At 43.1% G+C, this 13,307-nt stretch overlaps 1 protein-coding gene across 1 annotated transcript; it reads right to left on the bottom strand.

Annotated features, from left to right (window-relative positions):
- Nucleotides 1-3,291, bottom strand: LOC140173208 (uncharacterized). Its single transcript, XM_072195968.1, has 3 exons — nt 2,639-3,291; nt 802-2,230; nt 1-420 (listed from the first exon to the last, which is right to left on the bottom strand). Exons 1-3 carry the CDS (start codon nt 3,289-3,291, stop codon nt 1-3), a joined length of 2,502 nt encoding a protein of 833 aa, XP_072052069.1.
- Nucleotides 3,292-13,307: the final 10,016 nt, after the last annotated feature.

The following is a 13,307-nucleotide window of genomic DNA, read 5'->3' as shown; positions in this document are numbered from 1 at the left end:
CTAGGAGTAAAATCTTCTCAAGTTGCTCACGTTCCACGTTCTTGGGACTTCTTTGCCATCGAGCCTTTCTAACTTGAAAGCGCCTTTACCCATCACTTCTTTGACTCTATAGGGACCTTCCCAGTTTACCGCAAGCTTGCCCGCTCCCGGGGTCGGTAAGCCGATGTCGTTACGCCTTAGGACGAGATCGTTTGGTTCAAACTCTCTTTTGAGCACTTTGGTGTTGTAGCGTAGGGCCATTCTTTGCTTCAGCGCTGCTTCTGTCAAGTGGGCCATTTCTCTGGTTTCATCTATCAGGTCCTTCTCCACGGCTTCCCCTACTCCTTTCAGAAGTAATCGCGGGCTCGGTTTCCCGATCTCTACGGGTATTACCGCATCTAACCCGTATGTTAGTCGGAAAGGGGTCTCCTTGGTGGAAGACTGTTCGGTTGTTCGGTAAGACTAGAGGACCGAGGCAAGCTCGTCGGCCCAAGCACCTTTTTTATTATCCAGTCGCTTCTTAAGCCCTAGCAGGATAATCTTGTTTGCGGACTCCACCTGTCCGTTTGTTTGGGGGTGTTCTACCGAGGAGAACTTCTGTCTTATACCCAGGCCGGTGAGGAACTCCGTGAACTTCTTGTCGGTAAACTATGTGCCGTTGTCCGAGATAACGACCTCCGGGATCCCGAACCGCGTTATCACCTGCCTCCACATGAATTTCCTGCAATTGGACGAGGATATGCTGGCCAGCGGCTCGGCCTCTATCCATTTGGTGTAGTAGTCAATGGCGACTATGAGGTACTTGACTTGTCCAGGACCAACCGGGAAGGGCCCCAAGAGATCGACCCCCCATTGCGAGAATGGTCGGGAAGATGTTAACAGGCTTAGCTCGGAGGCCGGTGCCCTATGGAAATTGGCATTCTCTTGACACTTGGTGCATTTTCTGACGAATTCTTTAGAGTCTGCCATCATTGATGGCCAATAGTACCCAGCTCGGATTAACTTTCTTACTAAGGCTTTGCCCCCTATGTGATGTCCGCAGTAACCTTCATGGACTTCCCTAAGGACGTAGTTCGTCTGGTCGGGGTGTAGGCATTTCAGTAGGGGCTGGTTGAGTCCTTTCTTGAATAGCTGTCCCTGAATAATCGCGTACTTGGCCGCTTCCCTTCTCAGTTTCGTTGCATCCTTTTCGTCGTCGGGAAGTTTGCCATTTTCTAAGAAGCTGGTGATGGGGTCCAGCCATGAGGGGCCTAGCCTTGATAGGTGCAGAGTGATCGCCGGCTCCCTCGTCATTCCTTGGATGAGAGACCGGTTACCTTCTCCCGGTTTGGTGCTGGCCAGTTTTGATAGGAGATCTGCCCGTGTGTTCCTTTCTCTGGGCACGTGGTGGATTGTGACCTCCTCAAACTTTTGGCTCAGATCCTTGACTTTTTCCAAGTACTTTTGTAATAATGAGTCTCTGGCTTGATAGCTCCCGTTTACTTGGGAGGTGACGACTTGTGAATCGCTGCATATTTCCAACCTCGTTGCTCCAACTTCCGTTGCTAGGGCTAAGCCCCCTATGAGGGCTTCGTATTCTGCCTGGTTGTTCGAGACGGGAAATTTGAACCTGATCGACTGCTCGTATACGACTCCAGCTGGGCTTTCCAGAATGATCCCGGCGCCCCCGGAGGTCTGGTGGGAGGCTCCGTCCACGTGGAGCTTCCAGCGTTCGCCCGTTTCTGCGGTTGGATCTCCCATTACTTCTACTAGAAAATCTGCCATCGCTTGCGCCTTGATTGCTTGCCGGGGTTCGTACCGTATGTCATACTGGAAAAGTTCGATGGACCAAGTCATCATCCTTCTCACCAAATCGGGTTTTTGGAGCACTTGTCGGATCCCTTGGTCCGTTCTTACGACGATCTGATGACCTTGGAAGTATTGTTTTAACCTCCGTGAAGAGGTCAAGAGTGCCAGAGCTAGCTTTTCCAGTTTGCTGTACCTTAGTTCTGCCCCTTGTAGGGCTCTGCTCATGAAATAGATTGGTTGTTGAGTCCTCCCTTCTTCTCGTCCTAGAACCGCGGCCAGGGCTTCTCCTGTTATGGCGAGGTATAGGTATAGTGGCTCCCCGGCCTTTGGCTTTCCGAGCACAGGGGGTGCCGCCAGGATTTCCTTGAAGTGTCTAACGGCTTCCTCGCACGCGGGCGTCCACTCGAATGCTATCCCTTTCTTCATGAGGTTAAAGAAAGGCAGGGCTTTTGTTGCCGAAGCTCTGAGAAAACAGGATAACGAGGTCAGTCGCCCTGCCAATCTCTGGACGTCCTTAATATAACTCGGGCTCTTTATCTGGAGTATTGCTTGGCATTTCTCCGGGTTAGCTTCTACTCCTCTTTGGGTTATCATGAATCCTAGGAACTTTCCAGCTTCTATAGCGAAGGCGCATTTGAGGGGATTGAGTCTCATGCCGTGTTGTAGGAGAGACGCGAACACATTTGCCAAGTCATTCAGGAGGTCATCAGGTCGCGTTGTTTTTGCGAGGATGTCGTCTACATAGACTTCCACTGTCTTGCCTATGAGGTCGTGGAATATCTTGTTCATCAGCCTTTGGTATGTCGTCCCTGCGTTTTTTAGGCCGAATGGCATCACCTTATAACAGACGGTTCCTCCCGGCGTTATAAACGCTGTCTTGTCCTTGTCGGGACGGTGCATCGGTATCTGATTGTAGCCGGAGTAGGCGTCCATAAAGCTCAGATAACGGTAGCCCGCCGCAGCGTCGACGAGTGCGTCTATGTTAGGGAGGGGAAAACAATCTTTTGGGCATGCCTTGTTAAGCTCGGAGTAGTCTACGCACATTTTTCGTTTGCCGTTGTGCTTCTTTACTAGAACTACATTCGAAAGCCATGTCGAGTAGTCTAGTTCTCGTATGAAACTCGCTTCTAGGAGGCTGGCCGTCTGCCTGGCCACCTCCTCTACCCTCTCCCGTGACATCTTTCTTCTCCGTTGGGCTACCGGGCACGCTTCCGACTTGACGGCCAGGTGGTGTGACATAATTTCGGGATCTATGCTCGGCATGTCGGCTGGCGTCCAGGCAAACAAATCCCCATTGGCCCTGATCATTTCTACCAAGGGCTCCTTCAATTCATGTGGGAGATTCCTGTTGACGAACGTGAATTTTTTCTCCGTGTCGCCGACCCTGAACCTTTCCAGGTCCCCCTCAGGTTCCGGTCTGGGTTTGTCGTCTACCCTGGCGTCTAGGTCAGCTAGGAACACCCCCGAAGCTTCCTTAGATTTCTTCCTTAAGGACAGACTGGCATTGTCGCCAGCGACTGCCATTTCTAGATCTCCCCTTATGGACCCTATGGACCCGTCGTCGGTAACAAACTTCATGACTAGGAGCTTTGTATTGATTATTGCTTCAACATCATTAATCGTCTTCCTCCCCAAGATGATGTTGTAGGCTGTGGGATCTCGGAGAACTACGAACTCAGCCATTGCCGATCTTCGGCCCTGTGCCTGTCCGGCTTGATGAAGTGGTCGCCTAATCTGATGATCCTGTGCTGGTGCGATGATAGGTCGGTGTCCCTTAATCCTAGAGCGTCGAACACATTGCGGAACATAATGTTCGAGTCTGCCCCCGTGTCGACAAGGATTCGTTTGACGAGGCCGGTTCCCACCTTGGCCGTGATGACCATAGGTGGGTTTTCGGGGGCCTCGTCGAACCATTGGTCTTCTGGGCCGAAGGAGATGGATGGGGGCTTCTTGGAGCTTCGCATCGGGGCGGAGGAGACCGTCAGAATTTTGGCGTCTTTCTTGTGGGTTGACCTAGACCTCGGCGCGGTGTTTTTGGCGGTTACTACGTTTATTACGGTAAGGCCGTGGTCTTTGTCTTCTGACTCTTGTCGCCACTTTGCCGTCTGGGTCTTGGCCTCCTCGCTGTCTTGATCGCGTTGCCGTCTCCTCGGCTCCCTTATGAGATGGGAAAATTCTGATAGTTTGCCATCTCTTAGTGCTTGCTCTAGTGCATCCCTCAAGTCAAAGCAGTCTTGCGTTTGGTGCCCATAGCCCTTGTGGTAGTCACAGTAGAGGCTCTTGTTTCCCCCCGTACGGTCCTTGAGTGGTCGGGGCTTCGACAAGATCCCTTTCTCGGCTATTTGCTGGTAAACTTCCACGATGGGGAGAGTGAGTGGAGTGTAGTTGGTGAACTTCTCGATCCGGGAAAACGGTCTGGGTTTCTTGCTCGGCCCTCCCTCTTTGGCTTGTTCTTTCTGTCTCTATCCATTACCCTGTTGCCTAGGTTGATTGTAGTCGAAGTGCCGTTTATTGGCAGCCACGACCTGGCTGACTTCCTCGTCATTTATGTATTCCTTAGCTACCGTTTGAATCTCGTGCATCGTCCAGATCGGTTTCGTGGTAAGGTGTTTTCAAAAGTCCTCGTTCAAGAGGTCGTTCGTCAGACAAAGGCTGGCCACCGAGTCGGTTAGGCCGTCAATTTCCAAGCATTCGTCGTTAAAGCGATCCAGGTATTTTCTGGTTGGCTCCCCAGGTCTTTGGGTTATCCCGAGCAGGTTGATTGGGTGTTTTGCCTTTGCTATTCGTGTTGTGAACTGAGCCAAGAAGGCACGACTGATGTCCGAAAATCCATAGATGGATCCCTGCGGGAGGCCGTTAAACCATCGGATCGCAGGTCCGGCTAGGGTGACTGGGAAGGCCCGGCACCTCACCTCGTCTCCTACTCCCTCTAGATTCATTCTAGCCTCGAAGTCCGTGAGGTGTTCCAGAGGGTCTTGGGTTCCATCGTACCTCATGTCTGTTGGTTTGTCGAAGTGCTTCGGCAACCAGACCTTAAGGATGGACCGATGGAACGGGGTGGCGCCCATTATCACGGGTTGCCGTGTCCTCACAGGCCTCCCTTCTCTGTCTTCGCGATCTCGTCCCGTGTGGCGCGTTTCCTTGCCTCGGGAGTAGATGACTGTGTCGTTTTGCCTTCTCGGGATGGGTGACTCTTCTCGGGTGCTCTCCGCTTCCGTTCTGGAGGCGGAGGCGTGTCGGGAGCGACTCCGGTGGGAACCTCCCTCCCGGCTTTCAGGGGATGGGGAGTAACTAGGATCGGTGGTTCGTCGATCATGCTCTTGATCGGCTAGCTGTCGCTCTAGGTTTTGGACCCTGTGGCGTAGCTCTTGCAATATTCTGGCGCTGTCACCGCCAGTTCCTCCGAAGGGCCGCGTCTCTCGCGTCCTTGTACGTGGTTCGGTGCGCTGTCGGGGGGACCTGCGTCGCCCTCTCGGAGAGGCGACGGAGGCTGCCCCCTCTGCGCCGGTTGCTCGGCCTTGGTCTCCAAAGCCCGGCACGACTTCCATTTAGGCGTTTCCCCACAGACGGCGCCAATGTTCGGTAGGTCGGTTACCGGACGGTTCGGGTGGATACTTGAGGAGGTGGGAACGCTTCAATCGCGGTTGTACAGGGATCGGGTCTGCCGGGTAGCCGAGCCCTCGTTGTGGAAGGAAGGAGGGGGTGTCACCTGCAAAGACACTTCGACACTCTAGTCAGCTAGTATGCAGGTGAGGAATGGGTTAGGTGGAATGTGTGACGTACCTTGGGGGGTAGGACCCTCCCCTTATATATTGTGTTAGATGCGGGTCCCACAAGGGCAGGACCCTCTTTCTGCGAAACTTCCTCACACAGCTGTGGTGATCAGCTGTCCCGGACACGTGTTCGGGTCGGGTATGGGCGCAGCACCCGACCGTTTTGGTCGGGTGGTCAGTGGGTCGGGTCGGCCCAGGTTCCCTTTGGGCCAGGCCGTAACAAAAATACTATAAAAAATATTTTATTAAAAATTATTAAAATTCTAACTTTTTTTTATTTTTTCGATACATTAAATATATTAAAAAATTTAAAATATTTATTATTATATTTTAAAAATGTGTTCTTAAAACACAAGTTAAATAAAACCTCATATTTATATAGACTTTCGGTGTCATATGTATTACAAAATACGAAGTCATCGTATATATTATTATCACTTGAGATAAAAAGGTTTTATTAAAATCTTAACTAAAGTCAATATACGATATCCTAACGAAATTAGTTAAAAATTATTTTTAAAAAAGTGTGTGAATCAAATAAGAGTAAATGTTAAAAAAATAAATAATTCTAATAAAAAAAGAAATTTGAAATTTAATAGACGTTTTAAATTTTGAAGACAATTAAAATTTTAGACAAATATTAAAGATATTTTTTAAATTTTTTATAAAAATAAAAATTGGATTGAATTTCGTAAACATTTATCAGTTTAATTTTTCCAAAATATTTATATGCCTAAATTAACAGATGGACATATCCTCACATTCGAGGGACCCTTCTGATTTGTCTCCGTTCAGGAGCGAGGGTGAAAACTACTAGAGAGGAGAACATGTTCCATAAAACTACTTTGATTAGTTAATCTATAGTTCCGTCACTATATATATATATATATATATATATATATATATATATATATATATATATATATATATATGTATATATAAGTATTTTGCTTTTTCCTTATCAATTGTTACCTAGACTACAACTAGACCCAAAATAAATAAAAACCAATCATTATATAAAAATTTTACTGACACCAATTCGACAACGCCAATATCAGCCTTATTTATCCGAATCAATAACTAACTTTTATAATCTCTTCTTTTAGAATGAAAATTTATTGAGATGAGAAAATGTTTTTATTTCTAAAATCAGAAGCATATGAAGTTGGCTCAAGCATTGTTTCTAATTGCTTCTTTCTAAGCATTGATTTCAGCCTTCAATTTTAATATAGAAGACAAAGAATAACATAATAATGTTACTCTATTTTCGTTAATAGGCAGAAATGGACTATGTTGCGTCTGGGATGAGAAGCTCATACTACTGAAAAATGGTTCAAGGAAGAACTTGGTAACCATGTAAGAACCACTATAAGAAAAATATCCATTTAGTCACACTTTTTTAAGCTACATTTGAAAAGTGTAGTCTATTCTATTAATAGGCTACGTTTTTTTCCGTATTACCTTTTTATAAGAGAAAATAATACACAATTGTGGCATCATTTAAAAAGTGTAGCCTTATGTATTTTAAAAATCACTTATAAAGCGTAGTCGTAGGTTGATATCTATAAGTTCACTTTTCGTATCAAAGGGGACGCTTTTAGAGAGTAGCCTATTTATTAAGTTTTGGGTGCGTTTTAAAAGTGATGCTTAATGTGTCTAGAGCAAAAGATTTGACAATTGGTGAATTTTTTTCCTCCTCTTAACTTTTTCCCGGTGTAAAGCACACACACTCTGTAAGCTCACACTTAGTGAAAATTTTTCCTCCGAGGCAAGAATAGAAAGCAAAGCTACGAGAGCGCCGCAATCAGTGTTGTTTCAAATACGTCAAGGAGCTACTCACAGGTAACCACAGACCTGAGAAAGACCCAGACACCCCGGACTCCACCTCTTTCACCAGCATAAGGAGTCATGACGGTCCCGATGGTGGAGATACTGCTACCAGCCCTCCCTTATTCCTGACAGATGGCACCAAAGACGGTGCAAAGCTTTAAGTGTGGGGAGGTCGGTCAGTACCTGACTTCCGGAGGTAATTTCTCTTCCTTAACACCAACAAAATAGGATATTTTGTTAGTTTTTCTTTTGTAGAATAGGATAGATTGCATAGTAATAGGTTAATTGCATGCATGTTCTACTTGATTGAAAAGATAATAAGTTTCTTCTAAGACCCTATTTCTTGAAAAAAATTTTCACTAATTTAAATCAAAACTTTTATGTTAAATTTGCTTGAGGTTGTATTTGGAACATAGTTTAAAAAGCCAAGAACACACTGATGACATGTCATCATATACCTATTTTCTATGCTTTTTCATACAAGAAATTGATGATTTGTGCTTAAATATTGAATGCTTTTGTACTTAAATGATATATTTTCTTGATATTTTAATTTTATAAATCTTGTAAAAAATAAGAAGAAAAAGAAGCAAAGAAACACAAAAAAAGGAGAAAAAAAGAGCTTTGGGGTACACTTTGAAGTTGGGGTACACTTTGGAGCCTTAGGCCACGCTTTTAAAAGCGTGGCCCATGACCAAATCAAAGAAGGAAGCAGCCAGCACGCACACTGCCCTGCTCTTGCCAAGGGCAGGGCAGAATCGTGATGCAAAGTGAGGTTGGAAGCAAGAATTTCGCTAAGGTAAAATCTGGGCGCTCACAGCATGACCATGCCTCCTTCAAAGGGCTATAACTTGAGCTACAGACGTCCAATTGATGTGCTTCCAGTTGCGTTGGAAAGCTGACATTCAGAGCTTTCCAAGGATATATAGCAATCCATATTTGACATAAAATTCAGGCAGGAACGAAAGGCATCTTTAAGGGCCATGAGGAAGCAAGAAACTAGGCCTTACTTTGGTCCCAAGAAAGCCAAGGAAAAATGGGTAGCGTGTGCATTGGCCAAGTCTCGAACACGGGACTTCAATTTAGAAACACTGCCCTGCCCTCCGCGAGGGCAGGGCAGCATTTTGTTGTGGCACGGCCAGCACCATTCTGGCGCACCAAAGAACAATTCGGCAGCACCAGCAGCACGCACAGGCACCAAACTGGCGCACCAGAATTTTCTGCCCTGCCCTCCGCGAGGGCAGGGCAGCATCCTGCAGCACACATCAACGCACCACGCTCGCACCAAGGCCGCACGCATCAAATCCTGCCCTGCCCTCCACAAGGGCAGGGCAGCCTCCTGGGAGTGTCATGGGCCAAAAATCAACCAAAATTCAATTTAATTCAATTCCTCACCAAATTGAATCAAGGCCAACCAAACCCATTTCTCCTCAAATCCAAAGCAAGCTAAGCCCACATCATCACTCAAAGGCACATGGATCAATTAAATTAGGATTTTTATTTTTGTAATTTGTTTTAATTTTATTTTCATTTTTCATTTTGTAAAGCCTATATAAGGCATCATTTCCATCTTTGAGAGGAGGCGAGACCCACTAGGGAATATTAGGATTTGAGAGCTCTCTCTCTTAGTTTTCATTTCTGTTTTGAAATTTTGGATTGAGGTTGGAGGAATTCTGTTTCAATCTTAAATCTGAAATCCATCTTTGTTCATCTTCTGCATAATTTCTAGGAATTGAAAGTTGAATCTGCATTCTCATTTACGGCTTCCATCTTTCTTTCTTCTTCAATCTGCTTTCTACTTTGATCAAGGAAGGGATTGAGATCTAGACTTGTTTTCTAGTCTCATTGATTCCCTGAGATCTTGTCTCTTTAAATTTCACAATTGAGCTTAATCACATTCTGTGTTGCTTCTTCAAGCAATTTTTCATTTCTGTTTAAATCTGCTGCACTTCATCTTTTACTTTTCTGCTTGCTGCTTGCTTTAATCTCCTTGTTCCCAATCCCCTTTACATTTAATGCAATTTACATTTCTTGTCATTTAAGATTCTTGCAATTTTACTTTCTTGATCTTTAAGTTACTTGCAATTTTACTTTCTGCACTTTAATTTTCCTTGCTATTTACTTTCTGTTGGCTACACTTCATCCAAATTCACTTCAATGTTAGCTTGACTAAACTAATCACCCACTAAAATTGCTTGATCCATCAATCCCTGTGGGATCGACCTCACTCTAAGTGAGTTATTACTACTTGATGCGACCCGATATACTTGCCGGTTGGATTTGTGTGTTGGAAATTTGTTTCTCCACAACAACACCATCAAGTTTTTGGCGTCGTTGCCGGGGATTGATTAGATCAACAATGATTAAGTGGGTGAGAAGTCTAGATCAAGCATTTTTTTCTTTTTTGTTCTCTGTTCTAAGTTGAAAACAAGGTGTTTGTGTTTTTGCCTCACTAAGCAAAACTCATTTTTGATATGAGTAATTCCAATTTTCATTGGTGTTGTGTTTTACAAAATTCAAATGGAGTTCAACTCATCTTGTGATCAAACAAATTTTCTGGAATATCACCCACCATCACAAATATCTAATGGTGGTTGGGAATATCACCAAGAATTTACAGATTCTAAGCACTCCAATCCATGGAGATGCACTTCAAAGCCACAAGATGAACAAGATAATCATATGGGATATTTCTCACCACCACAAAATGATTCATACCATTATCCTCATGGTGGATGGGAGTATTACCAAGGAATGAAAGAGCATCCACCCTCACGTCCCAGTTTCTCATTTGAAAGTTCTTCATCACTTAATTATGCCTCAACACAAAGTTTCCACCAAAATCCATACAAGTCATCCCATCAATCACACAACTTATTCCACACCCCTCAACACAACTTCACCACAACATATCCACGTCACCAAAATTACTCTCAACCTTTATCTCTTGAACCACTAGATGAGGATTACCTTCAAGCCATTGAAATACATAGAAAACTCGTGGAAAGATACACACAACCCCAATCCTGGAAAGAAATCATCTTCAATAAGATGAATGGCCCCTTAGAGCAAACAAGGAGGAGTGTAGAACCACTGAGCAAGGAAAATGAAGGTCAATTGATGGATGTAAAGGAGAAAGTGGAAGAGCAAGATAAGGAGGCCACTGCATCAAGTGAACTTTCAATGAAGAATGAGGTGGTTGAAAATGGAACTGCACTTGAGGTGACAAGGGAAGAAGTGGAGGATCAAGAAAGTGAGGAAGACACTCAAGAGAAGTCACCCTCAATTGAAGCAGAGAGTTGCATAGAAGAAGGATTCATGGAACCACCAATTCAAGAGGCTCTTAATGAAGAAATCACTCCAATAATCACACAGCAACCATATCTTGACATCCAAGAAGTGAAGGCAATTAACAAAAATACCAAGAAGAGGATTGTGACCAAGATACCAAGGACAACATTCAAGAGAAGGTCAACTGCAAACAATCCTCCCCCTGATTCAGCAAGCAAGATTAATCAAGCCAATTTCACAAGGAAGCTTGCTGAAAGGAGACCAAGACAGGGGACAATAGCTGAAACTTCTCCCCTCTTGAAGTCATTCCTCTTAACAAACTGGAAAAAGAGGAAGAAAGTAAATAACAGGTAGACAGTAGGTACATTTCTTCTCCATGCTTTGTTTAAATTTCAATAAATTGGCATATGATCACATTCTAAGTTTGGTGTTGCCTTGCAACAAATTATTTTCAATCTTTTTGGATGATTGCATCAATTCTACATGAAAGTGTCACACTAAGATTCTAAGTTTGGTGTGCCACTTATTTTTCTATGCAACTCATCTAGCAACATCACTTGTCTGCATAATCATATTGCCTTTGCATTGTTATTTTTCTTTTATTTTTGACATTTCGTTTGCATTCTCTTTGTTTTAGTTATTTTTTTCTTTTATTAACTGTTTTTGTAAATACATCACCAAGACATCCTTATTCATGACAGACTATTCATTTGGTGATTGTATTTAACAAATAACAGTTTCTCTTGTTTAGTTTTAGTTCAAATAAATTGACATTTGGTTGCATTCTAAGTTTGGTGTTGCTATGCAAAAAAATTTTGTTCCAATGCTTACTAGATACTTGCATTAATTTCAAGTGAAAGTGTCACACTAAGTTTGGTGTGCCACTTATCTTTTATGCAATGTATTGTGCACACCTTCTTATGCTTGCAATCAAAATGTCGTTGTCTCCATGCCTTGATTGTTATCTTTAATTTTGCTTGCTTGAAACACATGTGTTACTAACATATCATTGTGTAAGACATTCATGATCCATCTTAGCCCCATAGCCATTGTTCTAATTGTTGCTTGAGGATGAGCAAGCATTCTGAGTTGGTATGGGAAGGAGAAGAATGGGAGGAAAACGACAACAATAGAGAAGATGAATTGCAAGGTTGTAAAGTTCCTTTTCCTCTCATTTATTTCCAGCACTTTAAATTGCATGATTGTCTTTATATTTTCTGTATACATGTGTGGTATGACTAAGCATAGCTTGAATTTGATTTGAAATATGTTGTTGTGACATTATGACTACCAACTTGAGTTTTGTGAATTCAAAAGCAAAAAAAAGCATCATGATCATAAACAAACAAGGAATTAAAGAAGAACTTAGCATGTGCATACAAGTATTGGAAAGCTAGTATGATTGATTGTTGCTCAATTGCATTGGATTTTATCTAATTGAAGTTTTTCATCTTGTAAATTTTGTGAAATCTTTTGAAATCATGAAAACCTTGAAGAAGCAAATACAATTAAAGCAAGAAAAGAAAAAGGGAAAGAATGAGAAAGCTGAAGGCTCTGAGTACTAATGGCAATTTATTTGCTAAGTGCTTGTGGTGTTTATGTATCAAGCCAAATGCTTGAAAACAAAACACTTAGAAGTCAAGGCTAGGCTCAAGTGCAAAAGCACTCCCTCAAAGCTCAAGGCTCTGAGCATCAATGATTAGAGAGTCAAGAAAAGAAAAGAAAAATGAGCTTAATGAAGTCCTCTAATTAAATGCTTGTGGTGCTTATGTATCAAGTGGTAATACTTGAAAACAAAGCATTTAGAAGTCGTAGCTTTGTTATTAACTCATGGGGCAAAGCGCCCAAAAGGAGAAGCTAAAAAAAAATCAAAAGCTTGTTTCAAGGAAGAATTATAAGAAAAAGATTTCATAAAATAAGCCAGATAGAAGCATCAATCATTTACATCTCTTTTGTAATTGTAGCATGCATAGAAAACTAGCTTGCCATGAACATTAACTTGCTACTCTTCTTACCTTGGATTGTCAATTTCTATTGCATGATTCTTTTCTTGCTTGGGGACAAGCAAGGTTTAAGTTTGGTGTTGTGATGACATGTCATCATATATCTATTTTCTATGCTTTTTCATACAAGAAATTGATGATTTGTGCTTAAATATTGAATGCTTTTGTACTTAAATGATATATTTTCTTGATATTTTAATTTTATAAATCTTGTAGAAAATAAGAAGAAAAAGAAGCAAAGAAACACAAAAAAAAAGAGAAAAAAAGAGCTTTGGGGTACACTTTGAAGTTGGGGTACACTTTGGAGCCTTAGGCCACGCTTTTAAAAGCGTGGCCCATGACCAAATCAAAGAAGGAAGCAGCCAGCACGCACACTGCCCTGCTCTTGCCAAGGGCAGGGCAGAATCGTGATGCAAAGTGAGGTTGGAAGCAAGAATTTCGCTAAGGTAAAATCTGGGCGCTCACAGCATGACCATGCCTCCTTCAAAGGGCTATAACTTGAGCTACAGATGTCCAATTGATGTGCTTTCAGTTGCATTGGAAAGCTGACATTCAGAGCTTTCCAACGATATATAGAAATCCATATTTGGCGTACAATTCAGGCAGAAATGAAAGGCATCTTTAAGGGCCATGAGGAAGCAAG

This window comes from Arachis hypogaea, chromosome 5 (genome assembly GCF_003086295.3).
Source record: "Arachis hypogaea cultivar Tifrunner chromosome 5, arahy.Tifrunner.gnm2.J5K5, whole genome shotgun sequence".
Lineage (NCBI taxonomy): Eukaryota > Viridiplantae > Streptophyta > Magnoliopsida > Fabales > Fabaceae > Arachis > Arachis hypogaea.
Note: the sequence above shows the minus strand (reverse complement) of the source record. Positions and strands in the feature narration are given on the sequence as shown.